Source organism: Equus asinus, chromosome 5, assembly GCF_041296235.1.
Source record: "Equus asinus isolate D_3611 breed Donkey chromosome 5, EquAss-T2T_v2, whole genome shotgun sequence".
In the NCBI taxonomy this organism is placed as follows: domain Eukaryota; kingdom Metazoa; phylum Chordata; class Mammalia; order Perissodactyla; family Equidae; genus Equus; species Equus asinus.
The window spans coordinates 33,889,686-33,911,436 of NC_091794.1; the positions used below are offsets into that span (position 1 = coordinate 33,889,686).

Genomic DNA, 21,751 nt, shown 5'->3' on the forward strand with positions numbered 1-21,751 from the left:
GTCAAGTAACAGAAGACAGTATTGGCATTTTTCTCCAATAAACCTATAAGTATGCTAATGTCAGAAGAGAACTCTGAAAACTTAGAAAGATTGACCCCAAAAAAGTGATACTTATTACCTATCCAGTGTGACCACAGAATTCTTTTTAGTGAACATGGAGGTGGACGCATAAGTAAGGACGGTAGAGAAACAATAAACTGGGCATTTTGCCCTGGTTCTGCCATAATTCAGTAGCGTGACTGGGGCAAATCCCTTTTTCTTTCTAAGCTTGTTTTTTTTCAACAGTAAAATGAGGGGTTTAGACCTAATCTTTATGTTTTCTTCTAGTTTAAAAGTTCTGTTATTCTAACAAGGTCGCATAAATGTAACCTATGTAACATTATAAGGAGCTTAAAATTTTCTGTTGGTGGTGATGATATTTTTTTCACTTATAGCCACTTACTGGAACCAGATTAACCTGTTTCTATTTAGTGTAAGTGTTTCTTTGATAGTTGAAAATACAGAAGATACAGATCAGATACTAACAAGATATAATTTGAAATACCCGTTTCAAAAAATGGTCACCGATAACAACTTTATAGAGGAAGCTGCATTTGGTTACATTGTTTTGAGAGTCACTAGCTGATTAATGGAAATGGAAAAAGATAAGTGAGAGTGACAACATCCTAGCAAGCAGGCAGGAGGGGAAAAGACAAAACACACGTCATGTCTTATCTCAATGGCTAAGAATGAAAAAGATGTGGGGGAAATTATCTAAAATGGTAGGAATCATATTTTCTAACAATAAAAGAAGCATTAGCTCACTAATAATCATCCCAAATCTGTTCATCATTTTCTCTTGGTTGAAACTGTTGTCCCAACACACTCTGGGCAATATGTTATGTGCCAGTAGCATTACTAGTCAGTTACCTAGTCTAGTATACACAGCCTGGGACACAACTCCTTCCGAGAACATGGGAAAAGAAAATCATGGCTCCCTCTGCATGCCACTGTCAACAGAGAAGTGCCTCAGTCTAGAAAAGCACTTTCATAAATATTATCTCACTGGATTCTCCCAGCAATCCTGGAAAGTAGTAGGTAATATTATTCCTATTTTACAAAAGAGGATGCTAAAGTTCAAAGAAAAAGAGACTTTTCCAAGTCACTCAAGTAGTGATGAGAAGAACCGGAATTTGGGACTCAAATGTTTCACTCCAAAGCTCTAGCTCTTGTACTTTCCATGACACTAGGCTGGAAATGTAGAAGGGGAAAGGTCTTGCCTTCAAGCATCAAAGGGAGATTATCTAGACCTATTAGATTACCACAGAATAGGTCATGCCTGTGACTACAGTTAAAAGCTAAGCCCCCATCCTCTCTTTTGCCTTCTCCTTTCTCATTTAGCAGTTTTCATTCACTTTTCCATAAACATTTATCAAATATTTAGGACACATTGATATGAAGGACAGGAATCATTAAAAGAAAGAAAGGATAGGATGGGAGGGAGGAAGGAAGGAAGAAAGGAAGGAAGGAAAGCAGGAAGGAAAGAAAGGGAAGATGGATGGATGGAAGGAAGGAAAATCAGTGGTTCTCTGCCCTCCAAGTGCTTACAATTGCATTAAAGAGGTTCGGTAATGCAAAAATAACCATATCGTAGGGCTCAAAACAGACAGGTCAATATTAAAGTATATGAAACACAAGATGCTAGAGGACACACACAGACACACAGACACACACACAGACACACACACACATACACGAGAGAGAGAGAGAGAGAGAGTAGCTAAATAGAAAACTCAGAGAGAGCTGCATGGATGCACTAAGAATTAAGAAGATCTCGGATGGAGAAAAAAAAATTTAAGATATTTACCATATGAGCATAAAGATATAGGAGGAATGCTGCAATGTGCACTAACACTTGGCAAATGCAAGTGTTCTTTTAAGTAAAAATAGAGGAAGATCAGACTCAAAGGGTCAGCTGTGGTCAGATTACGCAGGTGTGCAAACCCTAGGCAGAGAAGGAGCTTGGCTGGCATCCAGAGTACAGATAGATATCTAAAGGACAAACACGGTCCCCATGACGAAGGAGAGAGTGGGCAGGGTAATTGTATCTTGGGACTTAGTGTTGATGTGGGAACAAACACATGGTGTGAATCACATATATTCTAGGCAGCGCACAATTTACATTAACAACACTCCCAGCAGGAATTCCTATTTTTATGAAAAAGGTTACCATTGATAAAAAGTGAGTACGGGACCATATCAGAAAGCTACTGATCTCACCTTAATTGGGAGTGAATGTGAATCCACAAGATGACAAACATTTCTGCCTTTGACCTCAGAAATACAAACTAACAGACTGCTTTGAAAAGACTGTCATTTCCCTAGGTAGAGGCTGAAGAAAACCTAAAGGAGGCAAGGAATGATCGGTCTCCAGCCTCGCTATTCTTATCACAACTTAAAAATCCTTTCTCCAGCTCAGAATTCTGCTCATACCTCACTTCAGCCTTTCCCGAGAAATGTTTCCTTTTTCATATAATTTTCAGAGTCAAGCAATAATTAAATGACTACTATTTACCTAGCAATACTACCTCGTCTATATTAAAGAACCAGACAAATAACAGAGGAAGAAAGAAAACCTGAGTCGGTCACTACTCCCTTCCCTTCCTTCCTCTCCCCTGTTCCAGTGTGAACTTTTTTCTTTATGATCTATTCCACTTAAACCAGGTCTAGAGGCTTTGTTCCATCTGTGGCTCAAACTCAAAGTGGAAACCGGGCCCCCATCTGGATTTAAATTAAAAGGATATAAAGTAGTGAGGTGTTTGACCAAGTCATGGCACCTCTCAGGTTTTAGTGTCCTCCTATGAAATAGGGGAATAATAATAGAAACCACACAGGGACATTTTGAAAACCAGGTGGGATAAGGTTCCAACCTGGGAAACATGTGTCCAGTAGAATGCAAAGTATACAGTAGGTCTTCTATACATGTTGGCTAGTATGCTCTATAAACGAGAGGATTACAGGACGTCCTAGGTGAGTTCTAGGAGACCCTACAGCTATGAAATGAAAAGTCTTGGTCTCAGGGTGAGGCTACATCTTGGTGGCCAAAGACAGGTCCCATAAGAAAGAAAAGGCTGGGGTTTTGAAGGGAAGCTGAGCCTCCTCTCAGGACAGAAGCACCTCAGATGGCCATGAAAGGGAAACTTCTGACTTAATCTCGCTCCCAGATTTACCAAATCTGAACCTTTGGGAGCAAGGCTTAGTAATTCGCCTTTAACAAGCCCTTCATCCCTCCCCCAGTTCTTTCCCACACTAAATTTGAAATCTGCTGGTCTAGGATTTGGTTGCCTGGTACTAATGCAAGCGCTAACAATAACTGGAACAATTTAATTAAAATCCCACAACTCTGAATGCATTTAAGGAGAATTCTTTACTAATATATTCTAACCCAATTCCCAGGAACAGGGAAAACACTTTTCTCTTGTTCAACAGTTCTGTGTTCTCACCCACAATGCCAGCAGAACAAACACAACCTACTTCACTTCTCCTCATTTGTAGAAATGGCAACGATGTTTACCACCTCGAAGGGGTGCTGTGAGTTTTCACTTATTGGTGTTTATAAAGTCTTCTGAGCGATCTGATAAATCAATTATAAGTTGGCATTATTCATAGCACCCTGTTGGAGCTTAATACATATTCAATTAAAAAACAATGACAACAATACAGCAATATCCACAAATTAGCATTAATTATAGCAATGTATTATTCTCACCCTACCGCCACAATGTTATCTAGGCAGAGCTGTTTACGTCTGGAGACTGTACAGTCTCTCTCATTAATGAGGGGCAATCTTTGCTCAGTGATATCAAAATTTCCTCTAGTAAAGTTCACATCACACTTGCCTCAAAGTTCTGATTTTTCAAAGGATCATTCTACTTGTCAAACACTAGGACAGGAAGCAAATACTTCTCCCCTGAAAAAAGTCAGGATCCTGCAAAGCATACTGGACTCGTCCATTTCCTGTAGCCCTCTTGTTCCAAATTGCTCTGGACCCCAGCTCCCCTTCACCATGGTCATGGCCATAGCTCCAGCTCAAGCCCTTTTCTGCCTCACTAGACTCCTGCAGTCGACCCCAAGCCATTCTACCATCACCAATTCGGACCAGTCAAGTCCTGATCTATGGTAGAAATCCATCTACATAGAGATCAGGTAATTTTATTCTCCTTCATAAAGTTCTTTATTGTTCCCTAATGGTAACTAATACAGCCTCAGATTGAGAAAATCCCAAAACTGTCATCAAAACTACTAAAGAGAAGTAGTTCATTTACTTGAATTGAGGGAGTGGCTGTAAGTCATTCAGGGGAATTTTTACCAGACACAGACAGCAGAAAGAGAGAAAGATACTCGGGCAGAAGGAACAGCTTAAGCAAAGGGCTATAAGCTGTATGTCTCTCTATCTGCGTAGTCCACGTTCAGTTTTCTCCAGGGGGCAACAATCTGGTAGCTGGGCAAGCTGTCCATCCACTGATCAAGAAAGAGTGCCTCCATTCCTTCCGCCTGCCTTCCTTGCCTTGCCGTCTCAGGAACAAGGGCACATCTTACTGTTCTAGGCTTTGCTGACTCCAGTCTCCCACTCTGCAGGAGCCTTTGACATGCATAGTTGAGGTTGAGGAATCTGTGCCTAGTGGGTTTGAGGTTTCATCAAGAGAAAAAGAAGGAACTTATGCGATTTCACTGAGTAACTATTTTCACTACAAAAAATTCCCATATTTATTTTTCCTCTTTTTTGAAATGGCCCTAAGGAAACACATGCCAGATTGCCATGAACAGGGGCTGTACTTTCCAAACAGTAACGAGGACTAAAAATAGAAAAGCTTGATTTGCTCAAGATGTATATAACTTCCTCTCCCATTTCCTTTCCCCACCACCCTGAGTCAGTGCACAGAAGTGGTACATGGTAAACCGTTAGCATGTTTACAACAGCATCAAAAGGGTGATAAGCCTATCCATAGTATGTGCTCCATAGATGTTTCCAGAGAATTCCTACTGCCTAGTCAAAGAATGAATCAATCAATCCACAAATATCAACCAAGTATCCATCAATGAGATAAAGACTATGGGTGATGTAGGAATGTGAGTTGTGATTTAGCCTTCAGATAGTTTCTAAAAGGGGAACAAACAAGAGAAGAATACAAATAATTCAGGCCTATGAGTCCAAAAGCCTCCACTTAGGGTTGGGGCCAGCTCTCCACTAAGTGTGTCACTTTGGGAATTCACTTAAAAAATCTGAGTACCTCATTTCCACATCACAAGAAAGATGGGCTGGATTATGATCCATTCAAATCTGAGGCTCTACAACGTGTGATATTAAGTGATTTCTACAGGTATCCCCCATGTCATATTTGATTCTGGCTTTATGATATATAGTTTGGAGGTATATGATATACTTACATCAGTCCACAAAAAGGCATATATTAAGGAGCAGAGAAATAAAACATAATTAACTGATTTACTCATTAACCAATTCATTGTAGCCTTTACTGTGAACCAGACACTACTGCATACTCTATACGCTTTATCTTAATCGTTAAAATAACTATCTAAGTTATCATTCCTATTTTGCATGTGAAGATGGATAATGCAACCAGTAAGAAATAGGGCAGGGCTTCCTGGCACTAAACCCTAGGCTCATGTCACTACAGCACACCACCCAGTCAACAGAGTCAGGATGCAGAGAAGGGAGAGATCGGGATGAGCTAGTGGTGTCAGAGGTTATGAGGAAGAAAGTGGGATCTGAGTTAGGCTTTTTAAAATGGGAAGGAGGGGCCAGCCCCATGGCCTAGTTGTTAAGTTTGGTGCACTCCATTTTGGTGGGCCAGGTTTGGTTCCCAGGCATGGACCTACACCACTCATCAGCAGCCATTCTGTGGCAGTGACCCACATATAAAATAGAGGAAGACTAGCACAGATGTTAGCTCAGGGTGAATCTTCCCCAGCAAAATTAATTAATTAACTAATTAAATAAAAATAAAAATGGAAAGGATTTCTGATCAGCTGAGAGAGGAGGATGCTTCAGGCAGTAGGAAAGACACAAGGAAAATTAACTCAGCATGGGAAGCTGCCAATGAGGACATCAGCCTCACAAGAGCAAAGACTGTAAAGAACATAGTGAGAGATAAGGTGTGCTTTAAAGGAAGAGGTAGGTCATGAAGAACTCTGAAAATCAACCAAGAGAGAAAACCTAATGTGGCAGGCAATAAAAGCCATAGGAAGAAAACAGTATTTTTTGAAGACTAATTGGTTAGGGATATGCAGCTGGAATGGAAAAAAAAAAAAAAACAGAATCAAAGTAATGAGTCTATTGTGATATGGAGAAAGAATGAGCTAGAACAATGAACGGGAAAATGAAGAGATTAAAACAAACTTGAGAGTCATTTTTAAACCAAAAAATGTCTAATGTTGGTGACAGATATATTTAAAAAGTCATATCAACAATGACCACAGAGTTTAGAATTTGGAAGAATGGAAAATATGGTGGTACCTCTAACAGAATGGAAGCCTTGGGGAGGACGATGAGCAGACTTTGGGACATGTTCAATGCGAAGAGACTGACAGTTTTCCCTGTGGAAAGATCCTATGGCTAAATGGCACAGCAGGTGTCAAAGAAAAGCACGGTGCCAAGAGTCATAACGAGTTCAAAACATTAAATAAATAGAGATGGAAGGCGACTTCTACTGAGAGAAAACAGAAGGTCAAAAGGGAGTATACTGAGTGAACACCTAAATTTAAGTTCAGTAAAAAGGAAGAAGGGGGATCTGGTAAAGAAGAGAGAAAAGGAATACTTGCAGATACAGCAGAGGAACCAAGGAAGTTCTGTGTAGTGAACATTGAAGGAGGAAGCAAGGAAGCTCAAATCATCAAGAGTCTTACCTGCCTGAAAGAGGCAGAAGAAGATGTCGGAAAAACAACAGTCATCGGGGCATCAGAGGAGGTGGCAAACACACACAAGAGCCATTTCAGTAGAGTTGAAATGAGCTAAGTTCATGTTAGGACTGTGGCTTAAATCCCAGTTCACAGAGAGAAACATGGTGGGGCAGGGAGGGGAGGGGAAGGAAAAGAGTCTCGTTCACTGAATCTGTAACTATGAAAATACTTCTCTGTAGTTGCCATGGCCCAAAAGTGGTTTCTATCCCCACTGGGTCAGAAGAGAATTACTAAAGTGACACTGCATGATTCTCAATGAGCTAAAAGGAAATGAAAACCATCTTCTAAGCACATTTCAACTTACAAAATGGCCTGATGTGAAATGGTGATAAAAATGATGAAATCTCCTGAATGTGCACCATGAAATACTCCTCTGGTTGTCATATTTTGTATTCAATTGTTTGACCATCTCTTCATGGAATACCTGAGTCTGAGCCAGCCAGGTACTCTAGGAAGTTCAGAGACAGGTCTTCCAAAGTCAGGACCCTTACTCTGACATGCACATGCTGTAGTAAGCTATGGCTTGAATCCATAAAGCTCTGTTCAAGGGGAAGTTCATCATTCTCTTTCCAATACACACAATACCATCAAATATACCATTTAAAGACCATGTAATTATTTATTGCTCTAAATATGGAGGTGATATAATTTCTAATAGAAAGAAAGCTCAAGGATGTCGAAATAATATTACAAAACAATTATTTTGAAGGTAAATCCTTTACTTACTTACTGATGTAGAATGTGCTACCAAATGGGTAATTTCCATCTGATCGTCACAAAAACCCAGAAGACAGGAGAAGTAGGATTATCATACTAGTTCTATCACTGAAGAAACTGAGATTTGGCTCTTCGGGATGATCTGCCCCAATTCACCTATCATCTTGATGTATCATCTACAGTTCAAAACAGAAGGTGGTTATAGGACAGGCACAGACTCCTTTAAGCGCTAAAGGGAATGAGATAAACTTGGGGAAAGAAGAGAAGTTCTGAATTCCTCCTATGTCTCTCTCTCTCTTTATCTTTTTTTGGGGGAGTGGGAGGTTCTGATAAACCAAATCCTTTACTTCCACAAATAACAGTAAAATTATATTTCTTATAATGTGACTCTTCTCTGTCTTGTGTTACCCCCAGCCTCCTTTTAAAAAAGTGCCACAGCAACATTTTTCCTACCAGGTACCACCAATTTTACGTGTTTTTGATAGTAATAAAAATTGGCATCTTCACTAAAGTTTATTGGTAAAATAAATATTAAAATAAACAAAAGTTATAGAAAGAATTCCGTTTTAAAGGTCTATAAACAGCTTTCCGCTATTTTAATACCAAAGTACATTCTTCCAATCCGTAAAGATACAGACAATTAAAATAAAAAAAAAAGCCAAAGACAACATTGTAATAGAGAATTCTACAACAGAACTCTCAAGAGCAAGAGTTTCCACGTAATGAGAATACTTGGAGAGAAACATGACAATTGGTGCTTTGTGTCCTTCCTTGAAAAAGAATATAAAGGAAGAGTAACAATAAAACAGCGATGACAAAAGAGAGAGAAATGGACAAGCATGACTCAGAAGACTGTAGGGTTTGATCCTTGCCTGGGACACTTCATACCATGGAAACCTGGAATATTACTTAACCTCTCTGAGCCTCAGTCCCTTAGCTAGCACAAGATAGAGAATTACCCCCACCCTTTCGTTTTCATAAGTTATTCAAAGGCTAAAGTGAGATAAAGTAAATGAAAGTCTTCTGTTAAAAAAAAAAAAAATCTCAATGTCAATTTTGGAATTTACGGGGCAGGAGCCTTGGACAGGTCAAACCCACAAAAGCTAATAATAAAACACTGCCAATAATAGCTTAACCCCTCCAGGGTTGGTATAAGTATTATATGCAATAATATATTTTGTTATCTAGTAGGGAGTTCGTAAATACTTGACTTTTGAATGGATCAAGCACATTCACCCATGTACAGAAAATCTCCCAAAAACATTAGGGTTTCAAAAATAAAAAATGAGTTAATGCCCTGGGTTTTGGTCTTGGCATCCTCTATTCGCTCTTTTACCCCTTCTTTCAGATCAAATTGTTTTGTGCTCATGTTGAGTGGATTATGTAAATTACAAAGGAACTGAAGGATTTGTGAGCCCAACAGGGCTTCCTTCCCAAATCCATGGATAAGAAGAACATGGTACAATCTGTGAGGGGATTGTCAGAGAATATGCCAGAGGCTGCGATAGAAGATGTGCTTATTTCCACTAAAGAATTAGAGACAAAACTATCTCGGTGGCCCCTGGCCACCAGCCATGAACACATATTATTGATGACTTTGGCTGCTTTTTTAGAATTTAAAATGATCTGCCTTCCCTCATTTGTAAGAGAATTGATACTGAGCCAAGAGGCTTAAAAGTCCCCCAAATACATTTTCGTTTTGTTTTTGTCCATTTAAAAATAAATCACTGCTTCGATGACGCTTGCTGTGAGATCTAAACAAGTTGCCTTGACTCTTTGGGCCTTAATTTTTTTTTTATTTGTTAAATTATATCTGGGCTGTTCTTATTTGTGAAGATCAAATAAGGTCATATAAAGGATTTTACAATTTGTAAATCACTATGAAGTTATAAAGAGGTGATATTTTATTACCAAGGTCTTGAATTTTACAGCTGTAAGAGATGGAAAAGATTATTTAATTCAATCATTCATTTTGCAAAGGAAGTTTGTGGGAATATTTCTTTAGCAAAAAGACTTAAAATTCCCAACCATATAAGAGCAAGGGATGGGACCATTGATGAACCTTGGGGAGGTGTGGCACAAACCAAAGGACAGTGATAACTTTGCCAGAACTCAGCACAGAGACTAGCTAAGAAGAGCCCAGCGGTATTAGCATCACCAGTAAAGATTTACTAAACCTTAGTGTATGCCAGGTACATACAATTTTCTCTATGTGCATTATCTCTTTGAAACCTCACAACAACCCAAGGAGGTCAGTAAAATAATTATGACCATTTACAGATGAGCAAACTAGGGCATGGAAAGGTTAAAAGAATATGGCCATAGTCACACAGCTAGTGAGTGGGGAGCCAGGTGTGAACCCAGACAGCCTGGGTCCAGCACCTACAGTGTCAGCCATCACACTACGTTGTCCCTGAAGCTTTACTGGCTTGGATGATGCAACCAGGGAGAGTTTTTCTGTGGTGGAGCCCTCAAAGGCAGGAGAATGACCTTGAGGGAAATAGCAAAAAGTAGCAATACCTGAGCTGACTTTAAGCTGCCACAACACAAAGGGTGAGGGGGTTGGAGAAGCCACTTAGGAAAGGATGGTTGGGGTATAGAATGTCAAAACAGCAGTAAAATCACTAAATGAGTTCATCCTTTCTAATAAAAAGTGTTTTGCTACATTCCCTGACACTCCTGGTGACATGGTCACTCCCGGTCACATAGTTATTAACAGGCATGGATGGGGAAAGAGTGAAGGAAGAAACTGAAAAGGCTGGAGAACCCAACCAGCGAGCATCTCACAGAAGGGCTGGCCACAGCCTGCTGTTGTGCTCCCTTGGTATAAACATGGGGCATGTGAAATGGGGCCTTTGCTACCTGCTTATGGATCCTTACAACTGATATGTAGCCTTGAGGGCTGGGGTAAATCTTGCTAGTCGGCTCTCAGTCTGCGTACTAAGGGAAACCCTTAGGCTGGCCTGCCTCCCCTTATTACAAACATAGGTTGAAGGCTGGATGCAGATACTATCCTATAGCTATCCTATAACCTGCTATTTAAAGGACTGTACATTCCTGATCTAGATAAAAGATAAAATTTGCAGTACAATCTGGGTAGGTCTATCAGAACGGCAGATCCGGAGCCACTCCAACCACATTTTCCCCCCAAATAAAGGGGGATATAAGTCAAGAGCAGACCATCACCAAAAAAATTAAAAATAAAGAAAGTAGGGCCAGCCCTGGTGGCCTAGTGGTTAAGTTCGGCATGCTCTGCTTCAGCGGCCTGGGTCTGCTTTCAGGCACAGGACTACACTGCTCTGTTAGCAGCCATACTGTGCTGGTGGTCCACATACTGAAAAACAGAGGAAGACTGGCATGGATGTTAGCTCAGGACAAATCTTCCTCAGCAAAAAAATAAAATAAAGGAAGCAAGCAATAGGGATTCTTCTATATGGTAGAATTATTTAAAAATAATACCAATATGAAGGATGGAGCAAAAATCCAAAATCATAAAATAGGAGCTCCACAAGGAAGAAAAGGGCAAATGAAAAATTAAAATGCTTTTTCCCAAAACCACAAAAAAATCCCCCTTAGCTAAATAAAAACTTGATTCCTCATATCACACAGATGCACTGAATGCTGAGTAGAAATATTGGGGTGAGTGTGAGGGGACCTGTACCTAGACATAGACGTAGTGTAAGATTGCTAACTCGCACAAATAAAGCTGAGAGCTCAAGCCAGAAAAATCTACTCCATTGGAAAAACAATCAGACTGGCATCAGATTTCTCATCTGCAACACTAAATACTAAATGATACTAAATGATACTATGGAAATCTTTGTTGAATATTGAGGTAAAAAGATTTGAGCCCTAGAATTCTACTTGCAGTCAAACTTTTACTTAACTATAAAGGCAAAAATAAGCCATTTTCAGATATATGAGGACTCAGGAAATGCATCATCCATGTAGCCTTTCCAAAAAGAATTACTTGATAAAGTACTGTGTCAGAAAAGAAAAGAATCAGGATGATGAATTCAAGCAAAGAAAAAAATAGCAAACAAGAAGCAGTGCAACAAACAAGTAAAAGTTATAGTTTATTAATAATGTGGTGGTACAATGTAATGTGAGAAATGATTCTTACAAAACAATTGTTAGAAAGCTTAAAATATTACCACACATACTCCGAACTGTTTTAATAACACTTTGATGAAGCAGAGAGGAAAAGAATACTCAAATTTCATATGGGGCGGGGTATATATGCATATCTTAATTTTTCCTTGATAAACATGTTTGAAAATATTTCATCTATATTTTGATTTATTTACATTACTAGAAAAAATATGCACGTTTTAGACATAGAAAAAATAAACGTATTTCAGCTTTGAAGAAACCACTAGGATTCTTGATGGGAGACACAAAATGGGATAAAAACTTCCACTGACTCAGAGAGAACCAACTACAGTTTCACTTAACTTTGAGCAAAGGAAATTTTCTGAAATATGCAAATATTGTAAATTACTCCCTATAAAGAAACTCAGGAGCCAAAGCAAACCTAACCTCATTGGTTATCCCAACATAGAGCAGAACTGACCACAACCAATTTCCCATAAGACTTTTCTTGTCCAGCGATTAACTCATCACTCACTGCCGAGAGCATGAGTGTGAGATCATTTCAAGGTGGTGGCGGCCGTGGCAATTGCGTTGATGACGGTGAACGAGTGTGTGTGCACACGTACTCCACTACTGAGCCCAGGGAAGAGGTTTATCTCTTTCAATAGAAGCTTAAAAACTAAGTGAGAGGAAACTATGACATTCCATGAAAAAGGTTCAAACTGCTAAATGAAACACTGGAATACTCCCTATCAGCTCTAGGCCTGCTACTTTCAAAGAAGTTTTTGTAAGTCTAGACACCCAAAATATCTCTCTTTTCTCATTTGAATACCTAATCAGGATGATTCAGAGCGAAAGACAAACAGGAAAACTTTGACATTCGCTTCTAGAAAGTCACATTGACCAGAGCCAGCAACATGCCTAAGAAGCCACCAGCCTGCTAAACATGCACTGACCTACATACACAGACCGTAAACGGAGAAGGCAATCGCGAAGCGAGCTGCTGCGGCCGCTGCTGTTGCCAGGCTCATAAACAACCCTACAGATCAACTTGGGCTTGCTAACCCAAGGCCCAACGGAACAAGAAGGACCAGGAAGAAATAAGCATCTCAATCACTCCTTGGGTATATATCCGTGGATGAAGATATTCTTGTATTCTCGCTGCACAGAAACGACAGGCACTTCAGAGTGGATGAAAGCTTTGCTGACCGTTTTGGTTTTCCTCTGGCAACACTGCACATTACTTCTACTCTTTACTTTTAGAGCCCCGATCTCCTCTTTTACCCAGGCTTTTCTTTCCTCACCCACTACCAGGCAGCAGAAGGGATGACCTCGATGAGAGTCTGTGTCCAAACCATATAAAGCAAGTCCTGCTGCCTATTTCTGTGAGTTCACGAGTGGATGTGGCCATGACTGTGGGCCTGAGTCCTGCATGTCTACAAGTAAAATTCTGTCATTCCACCCCTGTAACCATGATGGTACTAGACTAAGGGTCACAAGACATAGATTCCAGTGCCAGTTCTGCTAAAACTACAGTAGATTTTATAATTATTATTGATAAATAAAATGCACAAAATGGGTAAGTGGATAAATAACTATAATCCACCATTCACCATACACATATATGAGCTTTGAATGTTTTCACAAGAACAGAAATGAGTCAGCCTACAAACTTTTGGAGACTAATTTTAAGACAAGACCATAAATGAGTTTGGAGGTTTCTCTCCTTGTTTCTGTTTTCAACTAACTCTGGGCATTTCCCCTGAAGTTCAGTGCATACTGTTCAACTGTTCTCACTCTCTCCTCAGCAACGTCACCTCTTTCTGTAGTTTTACTGATCAACTCATGGTGGTAGACACCACCTCTCTCTCCCGCCCTGACAGTTCCTGTGAATGCGCATCATTTTGTAAGAGGGTAGGAAGAAAAGCACTGTGAGGAAATCACAAAGGGACAAATTTCATTTCAATAAGAGAAGGAAGTCTTTAACATCTGGAGTAACCAGTAAAGTACAAAATGGTCTGTTTTCTGAGGTGGAAGGGTTGGAGTTACAGTAGCAAATGAGATCATCCTGCCTGAATGAGTGGAAAAGGAGAGAGGGAAAGTGGCAGCATACAATCACTGGATAGTCGTCAAGTAAAAGCAAGCCACAGGACTGGGGCACAGTGACAGAAGCAGAGTTAGGAGATATCATCGGGCGGTCATGAAGAAAAGGCGAGCAAAGATGGCATGAAAAGAGGAAGCTAAATATCAGGCACCTGAACTCAAAGCCATGAGGAGTGAGCAGATAAGTCTCTGTGGAGCTCAAGGAAGTCTACCAGACAACTCAGAGCTATTTGCATGGGGTTTCCCACAAGTGCAACATATTTTTCCCTTCTGGTGTGTTAACAGCACCACTTGGCATCCCAACAACAAATCTGGAGATGTCACCCTTCTACTTAAAATAATAACAAACACCTGCAACACATTGTCAATGGTTTCAGAATAAAGGGCAAATTCCACAGCCCTTCTGGAAAGGCACGCCTATCACATCTACTTTATGCTTTCCTTTCTCTATTATTACTTTATTGCTGAAAAGTTTATTTCCCCACCTGAAAATTAACGTCCTACCCAGTGATCCAAAGTTCAGTTCTATTGATCTCCAGTCATAGTTCATTTATCCCCCCCCACCCTCCACCACAACATAGAACTTAGACTGTGCTTCCGATTACAGCATGATGACTAAGGCAAAATTTACCATGAAACATCTTCACTTAAAAGCTGAGTATATATGCATCTCCCAAACTTGACTTGGAGGTACTACATCTGATCCATCTCCTTATCCTTCAACATTGCCTCACCTATTATAGTCACTATATTATAAATATTTTGTTAGATTGACAAAAATCAGGACATTCAAACAAAAGAAAGGGACTTGAGTTATGATCTCTAATTTCCTTGCAAACCTGAAATTCTATGAGACACTCTTCCCCTTTGAAACCACGCAATGCTATATATTTTCCCATTAGCTGGAAAAATAGGAAGAAATCACCAACAATAGCATCGGATCAGAACGAAGCTAACAGTCCCCAGGTTGATACTCAGGGCACCAGACCCAGGATGCCAAATTCTAAGACTATAATCCCTAGCATATGTGCCTGACTTATAGAAAGTATTCAATTTATAATGAAGAATAAAGGAATGAATGAAGTGACTGCTCAATGGTCACTCCAAACCTCGCAGGCACCGAAGTCAAACTGATCCTGACAGAAAAAAAAAAAAAAAAAGACAAAGCCCTCATTTGTTTTCGAAGATTCATTTTCTTCCCCATAAAAATGAGATTCTCAAAATAAGAATCCCTGACAGTAAGTATTTATCTGCCTTTTGTAAAGAAAAAAAAGTGTATCGCATATATCAAAAATTCAGAAAGCCAAGCAAAACTCCTGGGCTTTCCAAATCAAAGCATGTAACGCCCTTGTCTGAACCACAGCCCTACAAGCTGATACAGAAGTAAAGCAAAGGCACGTGCACTGGCCATTTGGTTCAGTGAGAAGAAGGACAAATCCAGGAGTTGAGATTTCTCATATTCAGTAAGAGTTCTCTCAGCAACTACAGGATCCCTACCTTGTTGGGTCTCATTTTCCCCATTTGCAAAGACCGAAAATTAATTCATTTCGCAACTGCTTGAAAAGGCTATAACTAGATGCCTGGCGCCAGGGCTGGACGGAATAATCTGTAAGGTCCCTTCCAGCCCTGAAAATCTTATAATTCTCATAGTCACACTTAGGAGACGTTCTTTTGGCTATGACCTGAAAGTTTGGCTGGAAACATAAACAGACTTCTCCGTAAAAACACACATTTACCAGCTATAATTTGGACTTGGCAACATGAGGTTTCACCATGGCTGAGAGGAAAAAGTGCAAAATTTTCTCCATGATTGTATTACTTTGGGTTCCTTTATAGCTCATATCTAAAAGTGGTACGAATATGGCCAGAGCGGGGCCAAGCCCCTAGCACATCACATCCCTGCCACCCCAGGGAAAGGCATGCCTGTTTTCTTTTGAACTTGCCAACAATCTTCCATATATTCGAGAATAACATGCCTCTCCTACCAGATTTGTCCTTTTCCATTTGGCAAACTCTATTTCGTTTTTTATCCTTCTGTTTTGCAGAGAACGTAAGCCAACATGGCAACAGACTTTTTGTTTATTTCCTTCCTTTTCAAAAACAAAGCCATGGTTTCAGGAAAGCTATGAGGACAAGGTCCACACAGAAAAAGTCTTTTTGTAATTTTATGAAAGCCCCATGTTTGAATTTTTCTTAATGAAATCCTTTGGCAAAGGCTTATTATTATTCTTGCTGTTGTTATTTTTATATAGTAATAATTATAACATCGAACTATCTGTATAGCTATGATAGTTTAGCAATTTCAAATCCATCTGTATTTCATTGAATTGTGAGAGGTAGATATAGTTGCTTTATTTTTGATTACGAGGAAACTGGGACTTACTGTGACCTGCTCAGGATCACATAACCAGAATTATTACTCAACTAGTATTCAAACACAAGTCTTCTGTCACAAGATCAAACAAATTTTTTGGAATTAAAGATTTTAAATGCAACAAAACAGTTTCCATAACAAGCCAAGTAAGCAAATAGACCGAGTGAAGGTTTTAATTGTGTAAATTAAATAATATGCAAAGAACCACCCCCCAAAAAATGAGTAAACATATATAAAAGGCAAACTTTAAACTTTTTTTCAGTGTTAAGAAAAAATGACTAAAAATAAGGGAAATCAATCATATTACTTTTATTTGCTAAGGGATCTATCTGTTGCATAAAATAAACTTTGTAAAAGTCCTGTCCACTACTGACACCTGATCTTTGATTTTACAAGCTTACCACAAGATAAAATGTAGGAAATTTGTGACATATACGTCTAAGACATAAAATTTTCAATCACCTTATAAGATCTAGTCTCCAAACTGAATTGGAGCTCACTGGTTATAACTACAACTTACTAATTTCAACTGATCAATTACATAAAAAGCTTCTTGTATTCCTTAAGGTCTAGTATATGAAAACATACTAGGTAAGAAATCCACACGGCTGATTCCTTCCTCTCCTGCTCCACTGCTTTTCTTAGGGGTCACCTTCTCTGTGAGGTCTTCTTGACCATGCCAGCCCCATGTAGGCCATATCCCCTTCCCTTTTCCCCAAGCCAGGGCACTGGTCTCATTCTAAGGTACTTTGTAATGTATATATATATATATATATATTCTGTTTACTTCCACTAGTTTTACTAACATATAAGTTTCATGAGAGCAGAACCCAGTCTGGCTTTTTGCTACAGAATTCCTAGTGCTATAAGGGTACACACACAGGCACACAGAATACTGTTGAATGAATGAATGAATGAATCATTTCTTCCTTTGTCTCTGCCAAGCTGAAATTTAGGAGAAAGAAAGCCAGAGACAACGGACTGAACTATTTCAGCAGTTATTTCCTATGGCTATTCCTCTTTACAACGTATTATATAGAGAAATTTTAAACATATATAAACATACACCAAATAAAAGAATAAACCTCCATGCACCGAACAATTATCAACTAATAATCTTTTTTCACCTATTTTCTCACTCAGCAGCTCCCTACGCTTATTATTTTCAAGCAAATACCAGACACCATTCCATTTCATCCACAAATATTTATGATGTTTCTCTAAAAGATAAGGACTATTTTTTTTCTCAACATATCTATAGTAACATTTTCACTCCAATAACAATAATTCTATGACTTTGTTACCTAGTTTTCCTTCCTGACATGAATGGCATTTAGCTGCCTAAATGGTATCAGCTGGTCACCAGCGCCCCGACAGGATCACAGGCTGAGAACTACTTCTTTTTTGTTTTTAGAGGAAGATTAGCCCTAAGCTAACATCTGCCGCTAATCCTCCTCTTTATGCTGAGGAAGACTGGCCCTGAGCTAACATCCGTGCCCATCTTCCTCTACTTTATATGTGGGACGCCTACCACAGCATGGCTTGCCAAGCAGTGCCATGTCTGCACTTGGGATCCAAACCAGCCAACCGCAGACCACCAAAGTGGAACATGGGAACTTAACCGCTGCGCCACCAGGAAGGCCCCTGAGAACTGCTTCTATCATTGCTTCTGACCTCAGCCCTGACCTACTTTGCAGTCAACACTCTCAGGAGCACAATAGTTGTATGTAACCATACACACTATAATATTCTTCCTTGACCTCACCCAGAAGAGCAAACCCTAAGGATGTTTGTTGTTGTTTTTGCTAGAAAGATGTTGGTTACAAATTAGGACCTACAGTGACCAACCAGAGCCTGAAAATATCAACCCTACTAATGTAGAACTCAATGTTTGTGGATAGAGAAAAAAGGCAATAAGAAAGCATAGTTGTGTGTCCCCAGGACAACCAAAAAATGTGGACTTCTCAAATGGTATTCCTAAAAAATGGATTTCAATTTCAAAAAAATTAGTAGGTAAAAGGATTTCTAGGGCTTCAGAGTGCAAGCCAGCAGAACTTTGAGAAGCTTGGGTTGGGCATTTTGCATTAAAGAACCATAGCTCTTTGTGAGTTGTAAAGCTTTCTTTAGGCTCTGGATAAATGTTTATCCACTACAGAAATAACAGCAGAATTCATGAGCTCCCTCTCATGGCTTATAAACATGACTTCAACCACAGGGCTTACCTGTGCCCTGAAAGCACCTTCATCGAGGGGTGGTGGAGGAGGGAAGTTTCCAGAGCCAGATGGAAGAACACCGGGATCTTCTAGAGGTGGAGGTGGGGGTGGGAGAAAATCACCTACAGAAAGGTAATACACACATGCAGTTAATATGGATGCAATGTTACAGCACTCTTAAAAAATACAGATTTCCTGGCATTTTAGTGCTTTGTAATTGGCTTCAACAATTTTTTGTCTAGCACAGCAGTCATTCCCTATCTTAGTTCTGCTCAGTTTAATTAGTCGCATTAACTTTCAGAAAAATGAAGACCAGATTTTATTTAGAAGTGACATAAAATAGTCTAGAGGGATTGGATACATTTAGCTAGACAAGGGAAGGTGCCTGGGGTGGTGGATTAAATGAAATATAAAGACTTGGTGCTTGCCTTCAGTAAAGTTGCAATCAACTTGAGGAGGAATAAACTGTGTACACAAGTAAGGATAGTACAAGACACGATTTATTAAGATGGACAAACAAACTCTTCTGGAAGTAAGGATAAAGGAAAGCTCATGTCCAGGTGGAGGAACAAGGAAGGCCTTATTAAAGCACTTAAATGGCCCCCGAACATTATGATGTAGACAGTAAGTCTACTGTAGGCAGAAAAACAGGGGAATAAAAGCATACAGAATAAAGAACAACTTACAATATAGCATAATATAGGAATGTATAATAACACTAATAGGTTATAAAAATTAGAGCAGTGGTGAAAATCACCTTTTAAGTGTGTCGCGTATCTAGCAAAGAGTTTGAATTTTATCATGTGTGCAGTGGGGATCCACCAAGCATTTCTGAGAAGGAAACACTTAGATGCCATATGATTTACTAAAGACTGATCTAAAAGTACATGCAGGACAGATTAGGAGAAACTGGAGTAAGAAACATCTGGTTTGGAAATATATATACAATCCAGGCAGGAAGTAATGAGGGTTTAGGATATCAAGAACCCCAGGCATCGCTGACCATCAAGAGCAGCACCACTGAAGTTAGAGTTGTTGGGAGAGCACACCTCGTCCCTGAGACCTGAGGTGTAGACATTTATCCAAGAGCTCTAAGGGGTATGGTATGGAAATTTTTCAATACTCTCTGTAAGAAATTCTAGTAGGAAAAGGAAACTCCCATTTTTTTTAAACTTTTCTCTATTTGTCCTTCTCCTTTTAAAAATATTTTAGATACGTTGAGGAAATGTTCTCTATAAATAGAGGATAAGTAAATTTTCCTTGTATTTCAGCTGTTGACACTTACTGGTAGGGAAAGAGTCTCTGTCACTCAATGAATTGCTTTCGGATAGGACCTAAACATCACAACTTAGGTCTTCAGAAAAAGAAGAGTCTACATTGCACAGTGCAAGGATGCTGAGCTGGACTGGTTGTTCTGATACACCTTTGAGATGGTTCATTGGGCTCCATTTGCCTTACAAATAACAGTCTTAGAACTGGAATCATAGCTAACGGCTGTCAAGTACAGCTCCCAGCCATATTCACACCACCAAGCAAACATTATCTGTAGAGTACTCTGCTTTTGGGACTCTAACTATGCACCAGGCACTGTGCTTAGATTGTTCATAGGCTACCTCTTATTCCTACAACAACTCTCTGTGCTGATGGTTCTCAAACTTTAGAGTTCATCAGGATCTCAGGAAGGTCTTTGCAACACAGATTGCTGGGTCTTACCCCAAAGCTCCCGATTCAGTAGGTCTGGGGGGAGACCGATAATTTGCATTTCCAATAAATTCCCAGGTGATGTTGACACTATTGGTCCTGGCACCACACTTTGAGAACCACTGCATTAAGCAAAGTACTGTATTATACCTATTTTAGACCCCATACGATTAGAAAGGGTCAATTATTTATGTCATATAGAAACATTTGTACTTCTCTTACCCTCTGGGTATGCACATCTGGAGACATATTTTGTCCATATCCCTATTAGGATTATAAGTCCCATAAACCTTTATCAACTTTACCCAATAGTTCTAAGCATTGTCTACATATTATAATCACCAAGGAAGCTTATCTAAAAATGCTGATGCCAAACTTCATCTCAAACCAATTTAGTCAGGATCTTGGGATGATGGAAAGGGAGTGAGAGGAGGAGTCAGATGCCAGTATTCCTTTAAAACCCAGGTAATTCTAACGTGCAGCCACAATTGAGCAACTCATTTGGCCTTCATTTGGTCAAATACTGCACTAAAAAATATTTAACATCTGTTACTAAAAAAAACTGTCACCCAGTTTCTTTTCTGCCTTTACAAGTCATAGCGTAGGAGAAGAATGCTCACAAGAAGATCTCAAGTGATCAGTAAACGAGGTCCAGGTTGATGGAGACCTAACAAATTCTAGTGCACAGCCTAGTTTTCAGGTTGAAATGTTATATCTGGACCTATGTCATCTTCATACCCAATATAAATGAGGATTTGTGAGCACCTTATACTTCATCAGATTCTGTTATGTCTTAGAGAATTGTCAGGGCATTAAACAGTATCCGAACCGAACGAAATCTTAGACATCATATTATAAAGGCAAAAACAGGAGTCCCCAAAAGCCACAAGAATAGTCCAAATTCTCACAGCAAATTAGTTTTAGACTAAAAAGTACACTGCCTGTCTTTGAGGTCCCTTCCAATGATATTCTTCTTGACTCTATTTGTGTAATAAAAATTAAACATAGTGAGGCACAGGTTGACGACAATCCTAGGAGAGTGAAAAGGAATAGAAAAGGAAAATGGAATGTATTTTTTTAAAGAAACAACTTGAAAACAACATGAATATAAATTCTAGGTAAGATTATATATTCTAGGTAAGATTAGGCAGATTTTTAAATGTTGTAATGATAACCTCATAATAATTATCTGCTTTATTTTCATCAGTTATGAAGTTAGACCAAAGTTTTCCATTTTTCAAGCTCAACCATCATAGGATACCTACTGCATTCTTTTGAGTGGAGTTCACACTTTAAAATGATGTGGAGGAATGGGTAAATGTCTAAAAAACAGACACACACACGATAAAGGATAGAAAATGGGACCTTTAGAGGAAAGCATAATGACTTAAGATAGTTGGAATGAAAAACTCTTAACAACTGTCGTAAACCAGACTAAGAACTATTGTGAGAACTCACACTATAGCTCACCATTTTAATAGGCAAGAAAAAAAAAGAAAAATGTGAATAAGTTGGAGTAAAAATAAGTTCAGCTTAAGAGAGAAGGCAAAACTTCAATTTTTAAGGAAGATGGCAAAATGGAAAGTACAAA

The 21,751-nt window shown here is 39.3% G+C and overlaps 1 protein-coding gene across 21 annotated transcripts in view; it reads right to left on the reverse strand.

The window, feature by feature from the left end:
- The window catches only part of LPP (LIM domain containing preferred translocation partner in lipoma), a 655,109-nt gene that overhangs the window by 344,866 nt on the left and 288,492 nt on the right, over positions 1-21,751 (reverse strand). For 16 of the 21 annotated variants that reach the window (XM_070509219.1, XM_070509220.1, XM_044771277.2 and 13 more), the window contains one exon: positions 18,469-18,581. The exons of the other annotated variants lie outside the window; for them this stretch is intronic. In XM_070509219.1, coding sequence (XP_070365320.1) covers positions 18,469-18,581 — 113 coding nt within the window. The remainder of the gene's footprint in view (positions 1-18,468; positions 18,582-21,751) is intronic. 21 annotated transcript variants of the gene reach the window in all.